The sequence below is a fragment of the Paramisgurnus dabryanus genome, chromosome 23 (genome assembly GCF_030506205.2).
Source record: "Paramisgurnus dabryanus chromosome 23, PD_genome_1.1, whole genome shotgun sequence".
Classification (NCBI taxonomy): domain Eukaryota; kingdom Metazoa; phylum Chordata; class Actinopteri; order Cypriniformes; family Cobitidae; genus Paramisgurnus; species Paramisgurnus dabryanus.
The window spans coordinates 30,182,469-30,206,141 of record NC_133359.1 but is presented as its reverse complement, the minus strand read 5'-3'; the positions used below and the strand labels follow the sequence as shown (position 1 = coordinate 30,206,141).

Below are 23,673 nucleotides of genomic sequence, written 5' to 3'. Positions count from 1 at the left end.
AGAGAAGTCTTGAACACTAAAACTAGATATGAGGGTTTTGCTGTGTAGATGCAGCAAGTCTAGAAACAACAACAAAAAAATACGAAGCTAATACAATTCAAATGATGGAGAAATGTAATTTAAATGTAACAGTAAGTGCAGATCAATGACAGTTGATTCAGCAGATACTGTAGATCACCCTTGTTTTCTTAGGATTTACAATAATTCCGGTTATCTGAAATAATTTTAATGAGACAACTATTTCATATTTGTGACACACATTAATGAAATTCATGATATAAGATTTTGGTCCTATCATCCACCCGATGATAGGACCAAAATCTTATATCATGAATTTCATAATTCTCACAAAAAACTTATTATATTATTATATGCTCAACACACAATCATATTCATTAAGTAATAAATGTTTTTAGCATTTTATACTTTATTGAGGTGTTTGTTCTTTTAAGATTTTTACTCATCTTCGGAACACAAATTAAGAACATTTTGATGAAATTGAAAGATTTCTTTGCCTCCATTGACAGCCTACACAACTACCACTTTGATGCTTCAAAAAAAGTTCATGAAAAGATCATAAAACTAATCCATATGATTTAGGCAGTTTAGTTAACTTTTTCACTGTGCTCCTATATTTCTTTGTGTGCTCCTAATATGTATAAACAAAAACGTACAGAACACAATGTCTCAGAAAATCCGATCTGCCTGTTTACACGACAGTCGCTTAGGCACATATTTGATTTATATCTGATTTATTTCCACATATGAATGAGGCCTGAAACCTATCTCAAAATATCCGAATGTATGCGTTTTTTTTTCCTGTTAACACAGCCTTAGAACACATCCGATCTGTGTCACATATAAGCAAAAAATCGGAATTGGGTCACATTTCACTGAAGGTGTAAACGAGGCCTTAAGCCTTATTTATAGGCGTAAATTCTATGCCGTAGCTACGGCGTAGGCTGTCCGTAGCCTGTGCGTAGCCTGAACTGCACCTCGCAAAAATGTTAACAGCACGTCAGTTCTACGCGGACCGCAAGCGCTTTGATTGGTCCACCAGAACCCCTCCCGTCAGGTAAAAAAACTGCGTCATAGGTATTTCCGTTTGCGACGATAATAACAAAGAATGGCCAAGTTTAACTCAAACTGCAACAAAAGTCGCTTTTTATTTACTTCCATCACTGCTGGTCTTCCTTTCTTCGATGAACCAACAACACTGGCTTCCTCTAGCAAAACCTCCTAAATAAAAAATGCAAAGCAAAACAGAATATTATCGGTAATAAATATGATCATGAATTTCTTTTCAAGCTCTTTTGCTTTGGTGACAAACTGCGCTGCGGAAAGCCCTTATATGGAGCTGGTTTGGGCATGTCTTATGCAAATTGTCAACCTCTTGCATGTGGCTTCACATGTAAAACCCTCCAAAATCACTAATGTAAGAACAAGTATAAGAACAAATTCACGTGCGTACGCATGTGTTGTAAATTAGGTGAGAAGTTCAAGTATATTCCTCTAAATACGAAAAACATACGCAGGTATTAGTGAATGAGACTTAGTTATTGTTGGTACTTATATTTAAAAAATTTTATTTCTGTTTGGAATAAGCAACAATCCATGATCTGTTAATGAGAGTTGAACTGTTGTTTGTTTAGTGTTGATGCAGCTCGAGATGATGGCTCCCTTGGGAGACTTGTGAACGATGACCATATTAACCCGAACTGCAGGATGAAGACTATCCATGTGGATGGGAAACCTCATCTCTGTTTATTTGCCATAAGAAGCATTTGCCCGGGTGAAGAGGTCACATACAATTATGGCGATTCAGAGTGGCCATGGTGATGCAAGGTATTTAAATCTTTATGATAATAATTATTGCATTATTTTAAAGTTTTATGTGATAAATCGAAGTGTCTACAAGAGAAGGTTGCTTACCTGGCCATGTAAATGCAGGAGCATAATTTTTGTATATTTTTTGAAGAATGCATGTGCCTGTCTAGTTGTTATATATGTATACTCTGTGTGTTGTGTCCTCATAGACAAGGCTTTTTTAATAATAACTAGTTATTACTGGGACAGTGTTGTGTACTAGTGTTTAAACATGTGTATGACTAAATGCTGTTTTAAGAGAACACTGTTTTATGAGGACATCATCAGATCATGCTCTTGATGCCTGTCCTCTTTGACTGCCAGTGTAGCTATTACTAGTTTTACAAAAGCCTTGTCTATGAGGACACTAGTTATTACTAGGATATAGAGATGGGAGATGTTTTGTGCCAGCAAGCTCATACAAAATTGAATTTGGAGTTAAAATGAAGCTGTAATAGAAGGCATTTTCTGTATAAAAATTACAGGAAGGGAGGCAAATATAGTATACTAAAACCAGGTCTAATACTGTGCTCATGTATTCACTTAAAGCTGTAGTCTACGATGTTGAAAATCGGTTGAGAAAGCCTGAGGCGGTTAGTAAGTTTTAAAAAACTCATCCCGCCCCTCTGTGCTACCTGATCCCTCCCACCGGGAAACGAACTGAACAACGTCACTCATTCAAGCTTTGATCACTGGTAGTAAACATCAGAACACAGATTTACCGAGCAGTAAACACATAAAGCCTTGAAGGAATGTACAATTACAATTATGATTAGGGGTGTGCCGGTTTCAGAATTGGTGATGACGGTTATGACGGGAGTCAAATGTGACGGTTCGTCACATAACCGTCGATGGGGGGCGTTTTGCTCGTTTAAATGCTCGTGGATTGACGGGAAAGTGGCATTTTACCATAAAATCATGAATGTGATGCCAAGTGTGTTTTAAACAGTAATAACTTTGAACAATTTAACAGAAAGCAATGAAATATTTAAAAAAAACACACTGTTGCCAGAAAACTGCGCTGTCACTCTCTGCCCAGCATAAATGAATCCTCTATCTATCATCTATTTTAATAATCTTCAGAGAAACAGATTTGTGCATTGGGCTTTTTATGTCTGTAATTGTGTCTATATCTGTCATTACACGGACCAGAACAGCACGAAAACAATGTGGATTAAAAGCGTATTGAAGAGGTTTTGCTCATAAATGCAGGTAAAAGAAAGTAATGTGAACTTGAGATTGTTATTAAACGCAGCCGGTGTAAAAGCACAATGGCCACGCGCAGCAAACGCTCTCCGCAGACGCGCTGCACAGTGCTCACCCGGCGTTTGAATAAACTAGACACTGATTAGCTAATTGCTCTACGTTTCTTTAAAATTAACAGCAAGAGAACTAACAGTGAATGTGCGTTCAAGAGAGTTAGTAGATTAGCATGGGAGGATTTGAACTTGAAAAGCGGAGTGTACTAACGCCTTTCTGCTAGGGATGTTAACCGATGACCGTTTGACCGATGGTTGACCGTATCAACGTTAACCGGTCAAAGTTGTCGGTTGTCGGTTAAAAAAAGGGATCTGTAAATTAGGCTATTATAGACAGTGGACTAAACCCTACTACAGTTAGTCATCTCGTTCTTTCCAAGATCCTTTTGTGTGAAGTGAACAAATCCCTCACACTCAGTTTTTCATAACTGGTCTGTTTGTACTTTATAAACCAATAAAAAAACATTTGGCGCGAGGTCACTGCGTTTGGTTTCGCATGCTCACAAGGTTTGCGAAAAGTAAATGCTACAGGCTATTTTTTGATAAATTCCTTTATTCGAATAGTAAATAAAATACAGCAATAAAATAATTAAAATTAAAGTCTCTCCTGGTTGTGTTCCAAATTATTAACATTTGTCTTTTAGGCTAACAGTAAAGTGCAGAGTAAGTTTTGTTTCTGTAAATCCTCAGCCATGATTTTTACCACTTTATTAAGTTTTGCTTTGTAGAAAGCATTTCTTTAAAGTGAATTTCGTTTTGTATAAATTGTATCTTAATTTTAATAAATGTTTCATCAACCAAATGCATGTATTTAATAAACAAAAAGCAAATATAGCAGAGTATATAATTACCGGTCCGTGCATGAAGGCGCCGGCACGGCGCGTTCACTTGCATTGCATTGTTAATTAGAACGCACCTCATCATAAATAAATAAAACTCAGCGTAGGCCTATATGCCTCATACAAGCATTAAATACCTTTGCTGCATTTGTTCTAGAACAAACACAAGGCGAGACCTGCTTTGGCCGGTGCGTCTTTTACACCTTCTGAAGGTGCCCGTTTAATCCATTGGTTTTATCGTGTTGCAGTCTATTAGGCAACATTCCGCATAAGATGGGTTTAGATTTGGAAATACATTACATCTATATTTCAGTGGTAACAGAAAAGGTGATGATGATCATCCTATGTCTTTATTATTACTACCCCAAACTAAAGCGCAGTCTCTTCTGAGCTGTCATTTTCTTAAATGAGCCGCGGCAATTTTCAAATGAGCTTCACAAACGCCTTTATTTTCAAGTTCAACGCGATCACCTAGTACCTAAACTATTTCGAAACTATTTATTTTTATTTTTTATTTTTATTTTTTATTTTATTTATATAGCGCTTTTCACAAAAGTCAATTGTTTCAAAGCAGCTTTACATAAATAGAAGCAGTGAAAAGCACAGAAAACGACAGATAGCACAACAAAATACATGATAGCATGAGCAGTTAAATTTGCTGCGGCTATGACTCAATATTATAATTGCACGTATTACTAAAGCAACGTATAGAAGAGGAAGCTAGGTAAAGCCCAAAAAGGCTGCCTCCCCGGGGTGAAAAACCCCCTAGGAGAAAAAAAAACCCCGGCGCCGCGTTTGCGGGACTTATGTTTCGCGCTGTAGGGGATTTAAAAAGTGTTGTGAGGTCTGTGTGTGTGTGTGAGCCGGAGGCAGAGCGCAGAGAGATGCAAGTTGCGAAATTGCAGGCGCGGCTCGAAATGATAGGTATGTGACAAAAAATATAAATACTAGAAAATTCATATATAATTATAACCATATGATAGATAATAAAAAGAACTTTAACATGGTTTTTAAATTATTAAAATCGGATAATTATTAAGAAAGTTATGGAATTTTTTGTTATCTCGAAAATTAGGGGGCATTTTTGTACCCAATTAAAACGATAATACTATGAAAAACTGTGACCTCTTCCGCTTGACCAAACACTTTAAAATATCATAACTTCCTCATTTCTTGGTCTATTTGCATAATTCAAACACCACATTGTAGGTAATTAAAAGCCCAACATGATTAAGATGACATCTTTTTAAAAGATATATAAAAATGTTATTATTTTTGATTAACCACTAATTAATGAAACCCAGAGCATCAATCCACGCATATCTTTCCATATGAAATCAAAGCCCTCTCAAATAAAATTGCTGTATTTTTATATATTAAAGAAACATTTCATTGTTTCTTTAATATTTCTTAATTGACGAATAATGCTGGCGAGCAATTTAAATGGTCAGATATTATTAATACATTAATTGATGATTATGTTATTTATCATTCATAAATCAATAAATGCATGCATGTTGCATGCATGTATTTATTTATGTTTGACAAAATTATGCCAATAATGTAATCTAGAGAGTCCAATCCTTCGTTCTGTATGATTACTTTGAAAAATACTGCACGGATTGATGAAAACGGAGAAGTTTTGGAAGCCAATATGATTGAATGGGCGATTCTGCTTTTGACAACAACGTCACTTGCGGATCTTAAAAAAGCACATGCGAATGTTACAATCAATCCCAAACTTCACCTAATTCAATTTAAATGTATATTCTATCAAAAGTATTTGGTTTGAAACAAAAAAATACTCGCCTTCATAGAGGATTTCATTGCCAAACACGAGAGAAATTTTGCTTCGCTTATAACTTTCTTCTTACGACAGCTGTCTTGGAAATTCGAACGTGAGAATCAACGTGAGGAAGTAATTTATGTCACTAGTATATGGGCTTTAGAGGTATTCACAAAGCAAAGATATGACAGATTTCCTAAGTCACCAACGTGTCTGGCGCTGAATACCTGCTGGGAACACAGCCGTGGGAACAAAGCGCTCGTGCGTATTACGTCATTTTGTCACATACCTATAAATGGCTGTTATTTTAAATAGCATAGCATATTTTAAACTATCGGTTAACCGGTTTCAACCGGCTAATGAGGCTCGGTGGCCGGTCAATAAATTTTTTCGTTTTCGCCATCCCTACTTTCCGCGGTTAAAACAACATTCCTTCTCATGGTCATTCATGTTTATTTGATGCTATAAATTAACTAGAAGGAAGAGATGATTTGAAAGGTGAGACTTTGTTTAATATGTTAAATCTCAAAAGTAATCGAAAAGTAACCTGGTCTGTCCTGTATGTCAGCACGTTGTCAGTCTCTGCTCCGCTCTGTATTTTTCACTGCGTGAGAACGTGAGGGGGCGTGTAACACAGACTGTTAACAGTTGTTTTTAATTAGTATTTAAAAATGTTTTAAATGTTTTGGCGGTTATAGAGTTCTTATGACGGTGTTCAATTATAACCGTCGGTCACACCCCTAATTATGATTGCATTTGACGTTATTTACATTCACAACAACGTTTGGCATACGTTTCCCCTCCTGAGCTTCAAGAAATGACTTTGTAAATATAATTTCTTTGACCCGTGATACGCGATGCTAAACGGCTAACATTCCAATGCCGACCGGCAGCATGAGCATGTTGTTGCCAGACTGATAAAAAGATTTATGTAACACCACACACAATCTTTGTAAATATAATTACTTTGACCCGTGATACGCGATGCTAAACGGCTAACATTCCAATGCCGACCGGCAGCATGAGCATGTTGTTACCAGACTGATAAAAAGATTTATGTAACACCACACACAATCTTTGTAAATATAATTACTTTGACCCGTGATACGCGATGCTAAACGGCCAACATTCCAATGCCGACCGGCAGCATGAGCATGTTGTTGCCAGACTGATAAAAAGATTTATGTAACACCACACACAATCTTTGTAAATATAAGTACTTTGACCCGTGATACGCGATGCTAAATGGCTAACATTCCAATGCTGACCGGCAGCATGAGCATGTTGTTACCGGACTGATAAAAAGATTTATGTAACACCACACACAATCTTTGTAAATATAATTACTTTGACCCGTGATACGCGATGCTAAACGGCTAACATTCCAATGCCGACCGGCAGCATGTTGTCAGACTGATAAAAATATATTTATGTAACCTCACACAATAAAAGTATAAATAGATGCGTACCTGTTCAACAAAAAGTCCGCCGTGTCGGCGTCGGTTTTCAGCCCCAGATCTCCCTGAAGCTTCCTCCAACGGTCAATTGCGGACCCTTTATTGATTCTACTTAGAGTCTGGCGTTTTTCACACTTTTTTTACCTGTCTGTCCGGCCGGACAGTTTACATTGGTCAATTTATCTGCCGCCGTACACCCAATAGACTGAATGGATTTTTTAAATTCTTTTTTCTCTTCATATTGTTAGGATTTTACTGTAGAACCATAACCAGCATCTAAACGAGTTTATTAATAATGAACAATCTTTGAAATCGTAGACCATAGCTTTAATGTGTACAGAGTTTGTTTAACAGACATTACCATAGAGAAACAAATACAAGAAAAACTGTAAGCTAAATGAAGATATCAAAGATTAAAAAAACCACCACTGTCGATTAATGGGTACATAAATCACTTAAGATATGTATATCATTTTTAAAATGTCTCAAAAATGGTCTTAAAGACCACTTTTTTTACGTTTTTGGTATTAAAGTTTTTTTTACGCAATGCTGCGATGACGTCACATTGGGAAGAAGTGGAGAAAGCCTCAGCCAGAGCCATAGAGATAGATGAGACATTTATTGCTGTTTAATACTTGCATATATAATTTGAGAATCATATATACATCGTAGGAAATATTGAATGTGGTATACTGCAAAGTTACCATGCTAATTATTATTAATGATATATGTGGAGATCAATAAAACTTCGCAAATCTGCTGATTTGATCCATTCATGTTCTGACCACCAGGCTAGAGATTTTTAAACATCCTTAATCCACACTTACTAGTCTATCAAATAATATCTAAAATATATTGTATTGTGAAATTAAAGGATGCTTTGTTATATTGTTTATGTGATCATAACGAATCACACGATCATTTTATACAAATCACACGATCATTTTATACGCAGAAGCAGCAGCTGCAGCACACTCGGATCCGACCCCATATACTATAATAAACAGACGTTCGGCGGCTTTTTACATCAAATAATGTCAAAGGCTAAGCCATTTGAGGAGGAACTGCTCATTGATCACCGTATTTTTATAAATCCTGTACATGGTTGGACCTGCCGAACAGGTTGAGCACTTTTATATACTTTGTTGAGCAGAGAGGCTGCAGAGTTTGGCCAGCGGACTGCGGGAACCGGCGCACATCACGCTGCCAGACGGTGTTGCTAATATAACTCGAAATGTATAACTATTATCAGATCGGCCCATCGGGAAAGTCCTGACTCTCCCGATTGTCACTCCGCTACTGGCTGTAAGGAAGTGAGTGCGTTTTGGTCGCTGGTCGACCCCGCGAACAGATGTGCCTCACTCAGTTTCCAGGATTTGACATGCTGCCTAAATCCGTTTGTGCTGAAGATCGCATAAAGTTACACCCATTTCAGGCAGGATCATGGACCCCCTCAAGCCAGCACGCACGAGTATGTTATTTTTTTGTTTACTTTCCACACAAAGTGCTAACGTTATGCTATCTGTCTGCCTATCTCACTATACTAGCCTATCTATCTGTCTGTCTGTCTGTTTATAATCTGCGTTATCAGAACTGTACTTTACTCGTCTCTCTCTGTTCACTCTTAATGCTCTCAATGCGGCTTTGGTAAATTCTCTCCCCAGCGTGACGTCATACAGTGCGTTGTGGGGGAAAGGAGAATCATTGCAAACCGTTGTACTTTTTCGTATTATATTCCGTTTTGTGATACCCAACAACATAAAATACAATGGATAACAGTTTAAATGTTTATTATCAACAAGCAAATTGCACACATTTGTTGAAAAATTTAACTGCAACATGCCCTTTAAGATGTCTTCTTATTTAACACACCTGATTTAATTCGTCAGCTTTTTAGGGAGACATGTTAACCATTCTGGAAGGAGGTTAATGAATTTAAACAGGTGTTTTAAATGAGGAGACATCTAAAACTTTCTGGGTGGGGGTACTTGAGGAATAGGATTGGGAAGCAATGCCCTAGAACAGTGGTGCCCTAACTCAGACCTTGAGGGCTGGTGTCCTCTTGATTTTAGCTTTAACCCTAATCAAAACACCTAAACATCTAGATCAGGGATGGGCAACTTTGGTCCTGGAGGGCCGGTGTCCTGCAGAGTTTACCTCCAACTTGCCTCAGCACACCTGCCTAAAAGTTTTTAGTATGCCTAGTAAGACCTTATTTAGCTGCTTCAGGTGTATTTAATTATGGTTGGAGCTAAACTCTGCAGGACACCGGCCCTCCAGGACCAAAGTTGCCCATCCCTGATCTAGATCAAGGTTTCACTAGCCATAGGAGAAATTTACAGGCTGTGGTGTTGTGGCAAGTTGGAGCTTAACTGAGTCTGGGCACCCTGCCCTAGAAACTTTGAATTGATTTTCTGTACATTTTTATATAAAAAGTTATATTACATTTTCTTTTTATCAGATGGGGCAGGTGCTATTAGACAGTGCTGACTGTGATGGTCTTACAGTGGCTCTTGATCAGGTAAATAAGAGATGTGCATGAAGAGAATAAAGTCAAATTTGAGACAACTGAGCTGTTGATATAGATCCCGGTGCTGCAAATGTCTAAATGTTTGTCTTTTAGACTTATAGTGAAGCTCAACACACTATGGATGAATTGAACACATTATCCCAGTCAGAGATGAAATCGATGAATCAATGGATTTGACTGTTTGTACTCCTGCTAAAGAACTGGAAAAGGTATTTCAGATGTGCTGCTTTTATTTTTTTTTAATTTTTAAAGCTTTTGTCTGTAGTAGAACCGTTTTCTCTGTCCTGAATTTCAAGTTACCCTTGAGAAGAACCAGTTGGCGTTAGGGAATCAAGATTGTGTTGAGAAGAATGGTGGTGAGAAGGTAATATTGTTTTAAAGAGATTTGCATGATTTAAGAAAATGAGAACCTGTATTATATCTGTATCTGTTGACCTATCAGTCTCAATATTTGCTCCTTGTTTTCTATTCCTAGAATTCTCAATTGTCCCCAGTGCAATTGTTAAATGAGGACCAGAGTTTTCATGCACCTACCGAAGGACTCAAGCAGGTGATGAAAATGTTTTGGTATGTTGATTGAAACTGGATCCTAGAATATGCTTTGGTGTTGTGAGAATATTACTCTCATTAAGGAAATAGTTGAACATTTTGTCATCATTTACTTATCCTCTTGTTTTAAACCTGTATGACTTTCTTTCTTCTGCAGAACACCACACAAAAGGAGATATTTTGAAGAATGTTGGTAATTGAACAACATTGACACTCCTTCAGTTCTATTGTATGAACACAAAACCAATAGAAGTGAATGGGTGCCACTTTTGTTCAGTTCCCAACATTCTTCATAATATCTCCTTTTGTGTTCTTCAGAAGCGGTAAACCCATACAGGTTTGAAATAACAAAAGGGTTATTGATGACATAACTTTAATTTTGGGTTAAACTATTCCTTTAAATGCTATCAATTCAAAAACAATACATTGCGATGTTATACAAGCAACTTTTAGGCCACATTGGTGAAATACATGTTGCTTTTGACAAGTACTTAAGATGTGTCTGTTTCATTTATGTGCATTTTGCATTCAAAATTTCCTTTCATGTGTCTCTTAAAAAAAGTTTCACACGTTTTGGAATAAATAAGGTCTTTTAAGTCATTAAAATATTTTCTTTAATGATTGTTAATGGTTTGGATGACGTGAGGTTATAATATAGTTCTACATGTATGTACTGAAATACTCTTTATCTTTGCAGGTCTGCAGACATGATGTGACCTCTACAACAATATCGAGCATGGACAAGTGTGCAGCATGTGTGGGACCTGTTGCGGCATTTAAGTGGATTGGACTGAGATGTAAATGTTAGTATTTCTTTTTTGCAGCTTGATACTTGCCATATGACACAACAGTTGATGACTTTCTCATACATGATTTCTTTTATAGTGTGCTCCAGCTTTTGGCACAAGTCCTGCTACTTCAAATTGTATGACAAACAGTCATCAATGGTAAGACATCATTTCATTTTATGCTTGCCCAGTGAATTGCTTTAAAAGTAATCATAAATATCTTGACAATAGGATACAAGTTCAGAAGAAGAGCTGTCAGATGAGGAATACATACCACAGTCAGAGTCAGAGAGTCAGTCAGACAGTTCAGAAGATCTGACAACAAGAACAAAAAGTCAGGATCAAGCTAATCACCCCTCACTATTAAAGAAGGTTGTCCCCTCACAATTTAGTTTACCTGTACCCCCCCTGGATTCATATCAAGGCAAAGGAAAACAAATCTCAATGGCAAGGGAAGCTGAGTTTGACTTACTTTGTCATGAAGAGGATGTTGAACTAGATAGTAACTCAGATTCAGATTTGCGCAGGGAAATAGATGTGGTGATGTCATCCCCTTCATTAATCAGTGAAGAGGCTTGTAGTGGAAAGCTCATGAATGCAGCAGACTGAAGTAAGGTGCAAGAGAAAGGGCAAATAACAAGCATGCTTGAATCAGATCAATGTGTGCAGTCATCACAGATCTCCTGTTCAGCAAATAGTAAGAACTACTGTTACATCTGTGGGAAACCCCAGTCCAAGTTAGCACGCCATCTGAAAACTCATATGTCTGAATTTGAAGTAGGACAGGCACTGTCACTCCCAGTCCACTCAAAGGAACGCAAAGCGATGCTACAAAAACTCAGAAACAAAGGCATTTATCAGCACAACACAGATGTTTTACAGTGTGGAGAAGGGGCTCTTAAAATGAAAAGGGCACCAAAAAAAGAAAAGGATGCAAAAGACTTTGTGCATTGCATTTACTGTAAGGGGATGTTTGTACGGAGAGATTTGTGGCGTCATTTGCGAAAATGTCCCTCAAAACCAAGGGATGCTGGTGAAGAGCAAGGGAGGACTAGGGTTTTGGGTCTTGCAACTATGGCAGAGTCGACGCACAGTCAGCAGATCGCTCAAGGAGTTTGGAAGCTTTTGGGTGTGATGAAGCACGATGACATTTCTATTGTTGTTAAAAATGACTGGAGTATTTTTCAGCTTGCACAGTCGTTCTTTAACTCTTTCCCCGCCATTGCCGAGATATCTCGTCAATTAAGAGAAAACGCTTCCCCGCCAATGACGAGATTTTCCGTCTTTCCGCAATACCGCTATTATCCACCAGGTGCCGCCCTTCCGCAACTTTTTAAACCCGGATGTATTGCCCTATGGCAAGCTGCTGCATGTCCGTGTCTGTTTTAAAGATCGCTCTGAATTGGATCTTTATGAAAAGTCCGTCACAAAAATGGAGTTATCTCTGCTTTTTGCTCAAAATATGGTGTTTTTGCAAAAACCTACCCATATTCAAAAGCTGATTGCAAAAGAACCACTAAAGGTAGGATGAAACGTTTTTTTTTTTTTTTTGAAAGCAGAGGGTCTGTTCTTTCATTTGGTATATTGTATGTTTATATATTTAAAGAAGAACATTTTCTGGAAGGCATTAAACTTTGGTGAAAATCATGAAAAACGCTGGCGCTGGCTGGCAACTTTTTTTAAAAACGCTGGCGGTGAAAGAGTTAACAAACATGGACATGACTCTACTAAATTTGAGTACATCCGTCAGAAACTCCGTGAAATTGGAAGATTGTTGTTGACGTTGCGTAAAGAGTTCTCTATTTACAGTCTTGAAGAAGCTGTGAAACCTGCTAATTTCTATCGACTTATTCAAGCAGTCCAGAGGGTATCTGGCTATGATGAAGAGAGTCACTGCTACAAAAGCCCAAGTCTTGCACTCAAACTGGGTCATTCATTAAACAAGATCTGTGAAATCATTCATTGCAGAGCACTCATGTCTGAAGACAAAGAACTGATTTCCTCAACAGATACATTCAAAAAGCTGTATTCCTCAAAGTGGTCTGAGTTGATCTCCCACTCTGCACTTGTCACAATGAATGAGGCCAGATTCAACAAGCCATCGACCCTGCCTTTCACCAAAGACGTACAGTGTCTTCATCAGTTCCTTTAAAAGAGCGCACATGCTGCCTTTGAGAAACTAAAAGAGACTGCATCACCTCAGAGCTATGCAGCACTAGCCAAAGCAACTCTGGCAAGAATGATTGTTTTTAATCGCCGGCGTGCAGGAGAGGTGTCAAAAATGCAGCTTAAAAGCTTTCAAGAAAGGCATTTTCTTGAAAATGCCATTTCAGTAGAGTTGAGATCAGGGGTAAAAGAGGAAGGAAGGTGGCCGTTCTTCTTTCACCTGATATGGTGGATGCATTGACGCTGCTGGTCAGAAGGAGAAGTGAGTGTGAGGTGCAGGACACCAACAGTTTCTTGTTTGCTAGACCTAACTGCCAAAGTCATTACAGAGGCCAGGACTGTATTAGGGTCTTTGCCAGTGAATGTGGAGCTCAACATCCAGAGTTTCTGCGATCAACACACCTCCGGAAACATGTGGCTACTCTCTCTCAAATCCTCAACCTGAAAAACAATGAATTGGATCTGTCACGATGTGCACACGAATGAGGAGAGAACAGATCCAAGTGCAGTTAAATGATTTAATCCACAGGTAAGCAAAGCAAACACAGAAACAAACTCAGGGCACAAACACCGTAACATCAAACACAATGGACCGTGACAAGGGAGTGAACAGGAAGTCAATAAATACACGATGTAAACCAATGAAATAACCAGAACAATAAAACACCATGACAACAAACAAGGGGGAGGAGCATGAAGACAATGAGTAACAAATGACTAGGTGGTAACAATAAATCAACACGAGGAGACACAGGCAAGACTCAAATACAAACATAAACACTAGAAATAATACTTAACCACAGAAACAATACTAATCAAAAACAAAGACAGGATAAGAAACAAAAACAAGATATAATGCAAATCAAAACCATAATCAAAGACAAAACCCCAATCAAAAACAGTACCCAATACAATGAACAAGAAACAAAGATAGCAATAAGTACAATAAAAGAAAACAGTACCCCCCCCTACGGAAACGAATACCAGACGTTTACATGAAACAGGTAACAAATCAGGTGGGAGGTGGAGCGGAGGCGGAACGGGGGAGGGATGGAGGGCCAACAAAAGTCCAATAACCAAAATCCAAGGTGGAGCCAGCAGGGCAGGGGGCCAGGGCGGCGCCGCGGGCAGCGACAGAGTCCAGGGCGGCGCCGCGGGCAGCGACAGAGTCCAGGGCGGCGCCGCGGGCAGCGACAGAGTCCAGGGCGGCGCCGCGGGCAGCGACAGAGTCCAGGGCGGCGCCGCGGGCAGCGACAGAGTCCAGGGCGGCGCCGCGGGCAGCGACAGAGTCCAGGGCGGCGCCGCGGGCAGCGACAGAGTCCAGGGCGGCGCCGCGGGCAGCGACAGAGTCCAGGGCGGCGCCGCGGGCAGGGCAGGACGCCAGGGCGGCGCAGGCAGGGCAGGACGCCAGGGCGGCGCAGGCAGGGCAGGACGCCAGGGCGGCGCAGGCAGGGCAGGACGCCAGGGCGGTGCAGAGGACCACAGCAGGCAGGGTAGCACAGGGACCCAAGGTGGAGCTGATGACCACGGCTCTCTGGACCTGTAAATCAGGACAGAAGAAGGAGAGACTGGCCAAGCCAGGGAAACAGGGCACAAGGCAGGGAGTATATGGAGCACAGAGCCCACCATCTTAGGCTGGGCAAAAAGTTCACAATTGGTCACCATATACAATTCGCTGGGCAGCACACTAGGCAGTTCGTTTGACAGCACATTAGACAGTTTGCTGGGCAGCAAACTCGGCAGCACACAGAGTTCAGAAACAGTCATCTTGGGTGAGACAGGTGAACAAAAAATAGACCACACACACCACAGAGCCATTGAAAACACAGAAAGCACAGAGTCCAAGGGGTATTCCTTAGTCACCCTCCTAAAAACAGGTTCAGGCGTGACAATGGCCATATTAGATGGAGTAAACTGTTCAGAGTCAAAAGTGAGCATGTTGGTGGAGACAAACAGACTTTGTGAATCCAAAACCCTCCTAGCAAGGACAGAGAGTTTATGTGGCTTGTTCGGTAGTGTGTAAGCTGATCTACATGATACAGGGGATACAGGACTAAACATCTTATCCTGGACAGAAAGCTCAGGGGGCTCAGTGACAGGCCTTATAGTAGAATCAAAAAACTCGAAAACTGTAGGCTCAGCAGAGGTTGTAGAAGCAGTTAGCTCACAAAACTCGATACCATCCTTATCCAAATAATCAAATGTCTTAGACTCACGTGACTTTAATAGCTCCGGTTACTCAGTGACAGACGGCTCAGAGATGGACTGGGTAGGAAGTTCAGATTCGGACCCTCTAGTCACGGAAAAAAGTTCAAAAGACACAGGTCGAGACCCTCCATCCATGAAAGGCAGCACCTCAGAAAACTCCAACGATCCAGTCTCGGGGGCTTGGGAGACATCACAGGAGATAGACGAGCAAAAAACAGACCACACACACCCCAGGGCCATCGCAAAAGCAGAAAGTAGAGAGTTCAAAAGACATACCTCAGGTCTCATAGACATCACAGAGCTAAAGACCATTGGACAGGGAATGCCAGCCGCCCGTACAGACACCAATGATGTGTCATCCAGACTGGGTCTTAGTCCATACTAGAGAGATCAAAGAGGCAAACGATTGATGAAAGGGTGCGGGTGTGGCCGCCACTTTGAGTTCTGGTGCAGACACAAAGACAGCTCTTTCCAGAACCGGTGTAGTCGTGACGATGGCTCTCTGAACAACAGGTGAAAGTATGACGGGCGCCATCTTGAAGGCGGGTGCGGGCAAAACAACAGCCGTTCTGGAACCAGAAACAAACGTGGTGATGGTCTTCTTGATAGCGGTATCGGAAGTCAACACAGGAGGAACGGGATCACCGCTGACCACGGGCTGCTCATATGTGGACCTCCTCTTTCTTCGTCGAACCCGGGAACCACGCGAGGGGTTCGTGCTCACCGGCTTGGAGGACGCTGCAGCCCTCGCCTCAGGCAACTCTGACGTGTACCCAGCACGTTCTCTGCAAAGCGAATCCACAAGACGAGCGAAGAGGAAAAACTCCATCTCTTCAAACTTGTAAATCGCGTGCATAGGGATTGGCTCACCAAGGCAATGGTTAAACCAAATTATCATCTCGGAGTCATTTAAGCGCAGACCGCAAGAGTCTGCCCAAAACCTCCGAGCGGACTCGTCCACTGTTTCACCCCGTGGACGTAGCGAAGCCAACTTGGTGCGCCTCTTTCTGAACTCCTTCTCCGAAATTGCAGGGGATATACGCACAGAGGAACAAACTACTCCCTTAACCGGGCTCGTGGATACTGCTGGATCCTGGTATTGACGGTCCATTCTGTCACGATGTGCACACGAATGAGGAGAGAACAGATCCAAGTGCAGTTAAATGATTTAATCCACAGGTAAGCAAAGCAAACACGGAAACAAACTCAAGGCACAAACACCGTAACATCAAACACAATGGACCGTGACAAGGGAGTGAACAGGAAGTCAATAAATACACGATGTAAACCAATGAAATAACCAGAACAATAAAACACCATGACAACAAACAAGGGGGAGGAGCATGAAGACAATGAGTAACAAATGACTAGGTGGTAACAATAAATCAACACGAGGAGACACAGGCAAGACTCAAATACAAACATAAACACTAGAAATAATACTTAACCACAGAAACAATACTAATCAAATACAAAGACAGGATAAGAAACAAAAACAAGATATAATGCAAATCAAAACCATAATCAAAGACAAAACCCCAATCAAAAACAGTACCCAATACAATGAACAAGAAACAAAGATAGCAATAAGTACAATAAAAGAAAACAGGACAAGGAAATAATAAATCTCAAAAACACACAAACCGAATCCCAACAGGATCAGGTTGCCGATTTCTTAGGGCATGATATCCGTGTGCATCGCGACAATTACAGGCTGCCAGAAGCCACAACTCAACTGCCTAAGATATCTAAATTACTGCTAGCTATGGAAAAGGGCTGTCTTCCTGATCTTCAGGGAAAGTCCCTTGACGACATTGAGCTTGAAGGTATGTCCATGCTAGCATATGTGGTTTAGTTAGTCTTATACATTTATAAGGAGGGTTTGAAGAATGATGTGAAGTCTTATTCAACAGCTGAGTAAAGAGTGGGTGTAATGTCATGTATTGTTGAACTGTATACAAAATGAACAGATTCTTCTCATGTTGTAAATGTCACTTTTACTTTAAGATGAGATCAGTGTAAATGATTCTGAAGACAGTGGTCCCGATGAAAGTGATGTTGAAGATGATGTCCCTGCTGCTGCCTCCAGTCGTGATGTCCCTGCTGCTGCCTCCAGTCGTGATGTTTCTGCTGCTGGCTCCAGTCGTGTTGTTTCTGCTGCTGGCTCCAGTCGTGTTGCTTCTGCTTCTGCCTCCAGTCGTGTTGTTTCTGCTGCTGCCTCCAGTCATGATGTTTCTGCTGCTGCCTCCAGTCATGCTGGTATGTTAAATCAACTCTGTTATGTATATTTGTTTATTAAAGGTGCTCTGAGCGAATTCACTGGTTTTAGGCCATAAAACATTTTTTGTTTCATACAGTAAACATCTCCTCACTATCTGCTAGCTGCCTGTCCCCTGTACACACTGTAAAAAACGCAGTCTCTGTAGACAGCACAGGCTCCGCAAACTGCAACATAAACAAAATGGTCATCCTACCACCAGGAAACATAACAAACGTGTTTCAGCCAATAAATTAAAAAAGAAAATGAGACTAAATCCAGAAGAACTTTGGCAATGTATCAAAGACACTAGAAGAAACCTAGCTGCTAGTTTTATATGACACAAGAAAGATGCTGCAGACTGAGATACAGTAAGTGAGCAAGCCAGATGCCATTAACAAGTTTATGTCAGAGATACTTCAAGAAAAACTTTTTCATGCCAGTGTACTCAAATGACACCAGATGAGCTCAATTTATTGGGCTTGTTGCGGACACAATGAAAAGAAAAGAACACGCATAAACCTGATTAGACCTGCTTTAGCCTATAGACACTTTGTCGTGGTTACGCATGTGGACGGAACTTAACTTCTGGTCTCTGTTTGTTCAATCGTCTGGCTAGTGGCTAAACTGAACTCTGGAACAGAAATCTTGTTAAAAAAAAACTCCTTTCATAAAATGTGCAGCACACAATCGAACATTTGGACTGTAATGTTCTGAAAAATTGTTGTAAATAAAATCTTATCGCCGTTTTTTTATGTTTACTCTATTGGAAGGCCAAACAAAGTAGTTTGTTTTTCGTAAAGAAACACAGCGTACTCGATATGGCGGAAACAACAATACTACAGTGTGATTGAAAGTAACACCCTCTATCTTTGCATATACATTAGGGCGGTGTTTTGCAAATGTTCAAACCAGTATGACGTCTAATTGACCTATGGCTAAGCCACGCCCCCAAATGCGATGAGCTAGTCACAGTGCGCATAGCAATCCAATACATTCTTTCCCGCCACGTCCATTGAAATGCATTGCAGTAAGTCAGTTTTCATTAATTAACATAAGTTATTTCTTGTCATTTTAAGTTTAAAATGGTCAAACGGTGTGCAATGGGGTACATGCAACTCCGACACACAGGTGTCCCGAAAGGCACTAGGTGTATTTTTATCCCTTTCCCAAGCCACATCTCAACCGAGATAAGTGTCTGCTGAATCCAGATTAAGTTATGCGGTAGACCACAACACCAACTAAACGTGTATAAATTAAACCAGGATGTCTACATCTGTTCTAAGCTAAGTCAACAACGTATTTGAACGTTATCTTTAATATCTCTAAAGTAACGTTACCCTAACATTAGAAAATGTTAACGTTAGCTTCTAGCTGCATTGTACATCATATCACTTAGCTTCATCAACGTATCTGTAAATAACCGAGATAACATCTATTATTTGTAATAGCAATGTTATGCTGAATGATTCATGTAAATTCTGTAGCACCAAACTAACGGAGAGGTAAGTTACTCTTGGTAAAGATGGTAAAAAGGCTTGTCCTGGAAACGTATGCTGAAGCTTTTCATCGAACTTCTCAACAATAAAATTATTAATATAACCCTCCAATGCATAGTTAAGGCCCGTTCGGTAACTTCGAGATGATATATAGTCTTTCTGTCTCCAAAAATCATCAATTGCCTCCTGTGAAATGTCTCCTCCTGTGACAGCTGCCATAGCGCCTGTCATCGAAAGTTGATTGATTGTCCAAGTGAGTGGAGGGGGCGTGGCTTAACCATAAGTCAATTGCATGGGCGTGTTTGAACATGCTGTTTTAGGTAGGTGTAGATGAGGCTTCACTTTTAAAAAGATGATCTTGAAAGATTTAAAACTTTAATTTTTGCAACTTTACAGATCTTTTATATGCACAGACATCTTTTAACACTCTAAAAACAAAGGAAAACATGAAATATGACTCCTTTAAAACAAAGACGTTTGTCTATTTTATTTATATACATTATGGGGTGGTTTCCTGGACAGAGATTATCTTAAATCAGTACTAGGCCTTAGTTTAATTAGAAATATAACTTTCTATTTCTGTTTTAACAAACATGCCTTAATAAAAATCATTACTTGTCTGCATTTTGAGACAAAACAAAGGGTACTGATGTATTTTAAGATATGTCAGTGTAAGTTGTTTTCCGTTTGGACAGCTCTTTTTTTAGACTAGGTCTAGTCTAATCCCTGTCTGGGAAACCGCCCCTATGTCAACTACAATAATGTTATGTTTACTTAATGGACACAAACAAAACAACATGAGCTAAATTTAATCGGTTCGTTGCGGATACAATGAAAAGCAACACCGCACATAAACCTGATTCGACCCCCGTTATATTTTTTATGATTGACGGAATTGCGTCTATGAAAGAGTGACACATTTGTTGCGACTGTAATGTGGTATACTGAGGTGCAGCATTACTTCATGTAAGTGTTCAATATTTAAATCAAAGACGTTAGTTTGTAATTCTCATTATGTCAACTATAATAATGTTAAATAAACTATAATTAATGGATGTTTATATCAAAATTAGTTCAATTAAATTAGTTAAAATATGTATGTCAGGAAAAAACTTCGGAGTCAAGTGCAAGTTAACAATTTATTTAGAAAAGTAGAAAGAGATCTGGAGAGCAAAGTCACTGGTAGATCCACACACGGCACACACCCGTTGACTCACTCTGGTTGATAACACTACTGTGGGAATGAAGCACTCCCACAGTAGGAGAGAGTGAGTCGGCGCTACACGATAATCCAGTACAGATCCGAAGGGAGAGAGAGAGCCACCCACGCACTCCGTCGAGAACACCAGCACAGTCACCACACCCAACAGAGGGATGAAACAAGCCGCCCTGAAGGTGGATGACAGGCGGAGATGGAAGATGGTAAATCCAAGTTCTCAGACGGGTAATCCACTGTGAAATCCTGATGTAGAAGAGCCACCCGGAAACCACTGGTCACCGCCTAAAAACGAAGCGAACCAGCGGTTCCGAGAAACAACAGTCGTTAGAGTCAATGTAATCCACAATGGTAAAAAGGTGTACTCCACTCACGGGTGATGATGCAAACCGGAGAGAAACAGAGACAGCTGGTATACCGCCTAGAAACGAAGCGAACCAGCTGTACCGAGAGACAAACAAAGTCAATGAGATCCAGTAATCCACAAGCGAGCGGTCCGGGCGAAGACGAGTCCCCGAACGCCGAAAACCAAACCTGGGGTAACAAGAGGAAGAGACAGAGAGCGACTGACAAGACAAGGCAGGGCAGCAGGACTGTGATAAAGCAATGAGCGCGCAACGAAGGACAGGACTACGTGCAATATAAAGGAAAAGGTAAACGAGACACCACCGGTGAACAATTACCGAAACAAGGGGGCGGAGTTAGTGAACACACGAGGAACCGGCACCACAGGTAAACAACACACACACACAGATCACACAGCCATCGATCACCCAGCAGTCATGACAGTAGCCCCCCCTCCACGACCGGCACCAGACGGACCGGGGGACTCACCCTGTCGCCGACGGAGGTCCTCGATCAGCCCAGGATCCAGCAAATCCCGACCCGGAACCCAGCTCCTCTCATCAGGACCGTATCCTTCCCAATCCACTAAATACTAAAATCCTCTGCCCCTGCGGCGGGAGTCTAGTAACCTCTTAACAGTATAGACAGGGGCACCATCCACTAGACGGGGGGCGGGGGGATTAGGGGCAGAGACAGGAGGGTTATAGCGAGCAAACATCACAGGTTTAACCTTGGATACATGAAAAACAGGGTGAACCCGACCAAGAGAAAGGGGTAACTTAAGCTTTATCGTCACCGGATTAATGACCTTAGAGGGTTTAACCGGTGAGAGAAAAAAGCACACGGATGTACTTTCCCATCAATAGACGATCGCTGTGATAAAACGGCGCCTACCCCGACATCAGATGCATCCACTTCCACTATAAATTGTTTAGCCGGATCGGGAATAGAGAGGACAGGCGCAGAGATGAACCGGGACTTTACACATCAAAGGCCTCCTGAGCCTCTCTATTCCAACGGAAACATACGTTAGGTGAAGTGAGAGCAGTAAGAGGCTTAGCGATCTGACCAAAATTTCTGATGAAACGCCGATAAAAATTGGCGAACCCCAGAAATCGCTGAAGCTCCTTCCGAGTGTCGGGTACTGGCCAATCGGCAACCGTCTTAACCTTAGCGGGATCGGGACGAATTTCTCCCTCGGCAATAACAAAACCCAGAAACGAAACCGACTTCCTGTGGAACTCGCACTTCTCCGCCTTAACGAATAGTTGATTCTCTAAAAGCCGTTGTAAAACCATGCGAACGTGCTGAGTGTGTATCTGCATGGAGGGAGAAAAGATGAGAATGTCATCGAGATACACAAAGACAAATCTGTTAATCATGTCACCCAGCACTTCATTGACCATGGTCTGGAAGACAGCTGGAGCGTTACAAAGACCGAGTGGCAGAACGGAATATTCCCAGTGTCCTGAGGGTGTATTAAAGGCTGTCTTCCACTCATCGCCCTCTCTAATACGTGCCAAGTGATAAGCGTTGCGCAGATCTAGCTTGGTAAATACGCGCGCTCCCTGTAATAACTCAAATGCTGATGACATTAATGGCAAGGGGTACTTATTCTTAACAGTAATGTCATTCAGCCCTCGATAATGGAGACGAAGAGACCCGTCTTTCTTCTTTACAAAGAAAAATCCAGCACCAGCTGGAGACGAGGAGTGGCGAATGAGACCGGCTTTAAGAGCGTCATTAATGTATTTATCCATAGCCTCTCTTTCTGGTTTAGCTAGGGAAAATATACGACCCTTAGGCGGAGAAGTGTTGGGAAGTAGTTTGATCTCGCAATCATACGACCGATGAGGAGGCAGAGAAGTGGCCCGGGACTTACTGAAAACCTGATACAGATCCGAGTACTCCGCCGGGACTCCTGAGAGATCGATAGCCGGAACCTGCGAGACAGAACAAGAGACAAGAGAAGGAGCAGGACCAAGACAAGAAACATAACACGAAGACTTACAAGATAACACAACATTGTTCTGCCAATCAACGTGAGGATTATGTTTGGATAACCAGTCATGACCTAAAATGACTGGTGATTGTGAATCCTCTAAGATGTAAAACTCAATTTCCTCACGATGATTGCCAGAAACAAACAAACTCACAGGGGGTGTGCGGTGCGTGATCACAGCCATATGCTGGCCCTTCAATGTCCAGGCAGACAAAGGAGAGGAGAGAGGGATGAATGGGATACCCCAGGACTTGGCCAACCCAGCATCCAAAAGACACGCCTCCGCACCGGAATCCAGCAACGCCTGTGACGGGAAAGAGTTAATAATAACAGGTAATATAGTGCTGCTTACGGGAGATTTAAATGACGATGCGCCCACCGAGACTCCCAGGTTCATCGGCGGGCGTGAGCTTTACCGGACAGGTAGCCGCCAGATGCCCCGGCTTGCCACAATATAAGCAGAGGCCATTTGACAGACGACGATTTCTCTCACCAGCTGAGATACAAAACTTGCCCAGCTGCATAGGCTCCTCGGAGGGCGTCTCTGAAGCGGTCTCCCCTGGTTCCGACATCAGATGGCGAAATGAGCGACGCAGATCTCTCTGCCGATGGCGAGACTCAACCCTCAGAGCCAGACCGATGGCAGCTTCCAGTGACGTGGGTGGCTCCCTCAGTGCAATCTCGTCTTGAATGCCCGGTGTGAGACCCTCGAGGAATTGCGCTCTTAATGCCGCGTCGTTCCAGTTGCAGCAAATAGCGAGAGTCTTAAATCTTATAGCAAAGTCCGTAACGGAGTCATTACGTTGCTGTAATCTCACCAACTCAGCCGCTGTCATGTCCCCCTTGAGTGAGCGATCAAACAATTTTAACATCTCCTCCTCAAGAGCCTCGAATGAAAATGTAAAT

The 23,673-nt window shown here is 41.3% G+C and overlaps 1 protein-coding gene across 1 annotated transcript; it reads left to right on the top strand.

Annotated features, from left to right (window-relative positions):
• The first annotated feature begins 9,668 nt into the window (after positions 1-9,668).
• On the top strand, positions 9,669-13,297 carry LOC135781648 (uncharacterized). Its single transcript, XM_065292274.2, has 6 exons — positions 9,669-9,728; positions 10,006-10,101; positions 10,213-10,287; positions 10,984-11,089; positions 11,172-11,233; positions 11,306-13,297. The coding sequence occupies exons 1-6, from the start codon at positions 9,669-9,671 to the stop codon at positions 11,681-11,683; spliced, it is 777 nt and encodes a 258-aa protein (XP_065148346.2). The 3' UTR covers positions 11,684-13,297.
• The last annotated feature ends 10,376 nt before the right edge of the window (positions 13,298-23,673 follow it).

Bases quoted from the DNA above. Each gene is read 5' to 3' on its own strand.
- LOC135781648 (XM_065292274.2), top strand. From the start codon at position 9,669: ATGGGGCAGGTGCTATTAGACAGTGCTGACTGTGATGGTCTTACAGTG. The intron at 9,729-10,005 runs GTAAATAAGAGA...TGTCTGTAGTAG, and splicing joins TTACAGTGGCTCTTGATCAG to AACCGTTTTCTCTGTCCTGA. The intron at 11,090-11,171 runs GTTAGTATTTCT...TTTCTTTTATAG, and splicing joins GATTGGACTGAGATGTAAAT to TGTGCTCCAGCTTTTGGCAC.